The following is a 2,201-nucleotide window of genomic DNA, read 5'->3' as shown; positions in this document are numbered from 1 at the left end:
CCTGAGGTCAATTTTAATCAAACACCTTGGGGAGGCAGCCTTCCTATTGTAAAGCCTAACTAGATCTTGACAAATAAGAATATTCTCAACGATGTTTCTTCCTTTCACAAACCCTCCCTGGCTATCGCTCACAATATCAGGCAGCACCTGGCTCAATCTCTTACAAAGTACTTTAGCCAAGCACTTGTATAAGGTGTTACAACAAGCAATTGGCCTAAAGTCTAAGACACTAGCAGGGTTATCAAGTTTAGGAATTAGAGTGAGAGTAGTGGTATTTAATTGTTTTAGAAGTTTACCAGTGAGGAAGAAATCCTTAACAGCACACAATACATCATTGCCAACTATGTCCCAGGCATCCTTATAAAATTGGCTCGTATACCCGTCAGGACTAGGGGACTTATTCCCTGGGATGGCGAACAAGCAGCCCTTAATCTCCTCATCAGTCACAGATGCAAGCAGAATATCATTATGAGCTTGAGTCACCAGCTTCCCAAGTCTAACAGTAGGCACATGAACATCAGCAGTGGAGTGGCAAGTACCCAATAGCCCCTTATAATAAGATAAGAAAGCAGCTTCAATATCCTTAGGATCTTGATAAGTAATACCATTCTCCCCTTTAATGGTCATAACACTATTGTGAATCTACCTAGACCTGATGTGGTTATGAAAAAATCTTGTATTATCATCACCATTACATAACCAGACAACCTTGGCCCTCTGACTCAAAAAACTATGCTGAATTTTGGTCAAATTTCTGTAAGAATCAGCAGCATTTTTTTCAGCAATACTAATAGTCTCATCAGTAGGGTTAGATTGCAATTGAATTTGCAGACTATCCATCAGAGCCTTGGAGACACCCACAGCTTTATCAATATCAGAAAAATTACTCTTATTGAACTCCCTCAGATTATGTTTAAGATTCCTTAGTTTATGCACTAGTTGATACATAAGGGTGCCCCTGACAGGCCTACTCCAAGCTTGCTGGACAACATTTTGAAAGCCATCACCTAAACTCCACATGTTATAATATCTTAACTTTTCTTTAGTCTTACCCTCACTTGTCTTCTGAAGCAGACACAAGGGTTATGGTCAAACAAGCCTTCAGGTAAGAAATGAGCATAGGCATTAGGGTATAAATCCATTCAATCTGAGTTGATAAGAAATCTATCAATCCTAGAGAAAGCCCTAGTCTGAGGTTCATGCTTGTTGTTCCAGGTGTAGAAGGCTCCTTGGGCCTTAATATTAGTGAGTCCACAATACTGAACACAAGCTCTAAAATCAGCAATCTCATTCCAAGTAACCTCTCTACCAATTCTTTCATTATAATGGAGCACATTATTAAATTCACCACAGACCCCCCAAGGTTTATGATAATTATCCTTAATGAATCTGAGATGAGCCCAAAGATCAGCTCTCTCACTATCCTCATTGAAACCATAGACTACAGAAAAAAGAAACTCATCACCAGTAGCTCTCTCATTGACCAAAACAGTAATAATTTGAGCATTCATAAGAAGAGTAGTAACAGTAAACAACTGAGGAACCCAGATAATCCAAACTCTACCCCCATGATGGTAGGAGTTATTATTAATCCCTTCCCAATGAGATCCTAAATTATGCAGAATACTAGTAAAATCATGAAGCTTAACCTTAGTTTTAACTAATCCATAGAGACCAATATTATTCTGATGCAAATTTTTTTTAACATCTAACTGTTTATTGATCCCATTTATTCCCCTAACATTCCAACTACCAATACTATCCATTACCAGTTATCACTGGTGAACCCACCAGTCTCCCATTCAATTGTGTGGATTTTGTTGGACTCAAAGCTTCAGCATAAGATTTGGTAGGAGAAATTTCCTTACTTGAATCATTATGCTCTTACCTAGTAACTTGTTGAATGACTGGCACAGGTGATGGAAGCCGAGAAGAGTCATGATAAGTGACCCCTCCAAAGGGTGGTGCAGGTGGAGCTACAGGGGCAGACACAGGTCTAGTTTTTTTCACTGGTCTCCAAACCTTAAGGGGAGGTTTAGGAACAGGAGGATTGACTTTTGGACCTGGAGCAGGCACAACCTTCTTTTTGCACATTTCTTTGGTGTGACCAATACCCTTACAACTACCACACACAGTGGGCTTCCATTCATATTCAACAAGGATGCTAACATCAGCACCTTTTTCATCCTTAAACTGGAGTT

At 39.6% G+C, this 2,201-nt stretch overlaps 2 protein-coding genes across 2 annotated transcripts; both read right to left on the bottom strand.

The window, feature by feature from the left end:
* Positions 1-642: 642 nt before the first annotated feature.
* Positions 643-1,020, bottom strand: LOC141608066 (uncharacterized). Its single transcript, XM_074427419.1, has one exon. It carries the CDS (start codon positions 1,018-1,020, stop codon positions 643-645), a length of 378 nt encoding a protein of 125 aa, XP_074283520.1.
* A 122-nt stretch (positions 1,021-1,142) lies between these two features.
* LOC141608065 (uncharacterized) lies at positions 1,143-1,766 on the bottom strand. The gene has a single exon (XM_074427418.1). It carries the CDS (start codon positions 1,764-1,766, stop codon positions 1,143-1,145), a length of 624 nt encoding a protein of 207 aa, XP_074283519.1.
* Positions 1,767-2,201: the final 435 nt, after the last annotated feature.

This window comes from Silene latifolia, chromosome 10 (assembly GCF_048544455.1).
Source record: "Silene latifolia isolate original U9 population chromosome 10, ASM4854445v1, whole genome shotgun sequence".
NCBI classification, from domain to species: Eukaryota; Viridiplantae; Streptophyta; class Magnoliopsida; order Caryophyllales; family Caryophyllaceae; genus Silene; species Silene latifolia.
Note: the sequence above shows the minus strand (reverse complement) of the source record. Positions and strands in the feature narration are given on the sequence as shown.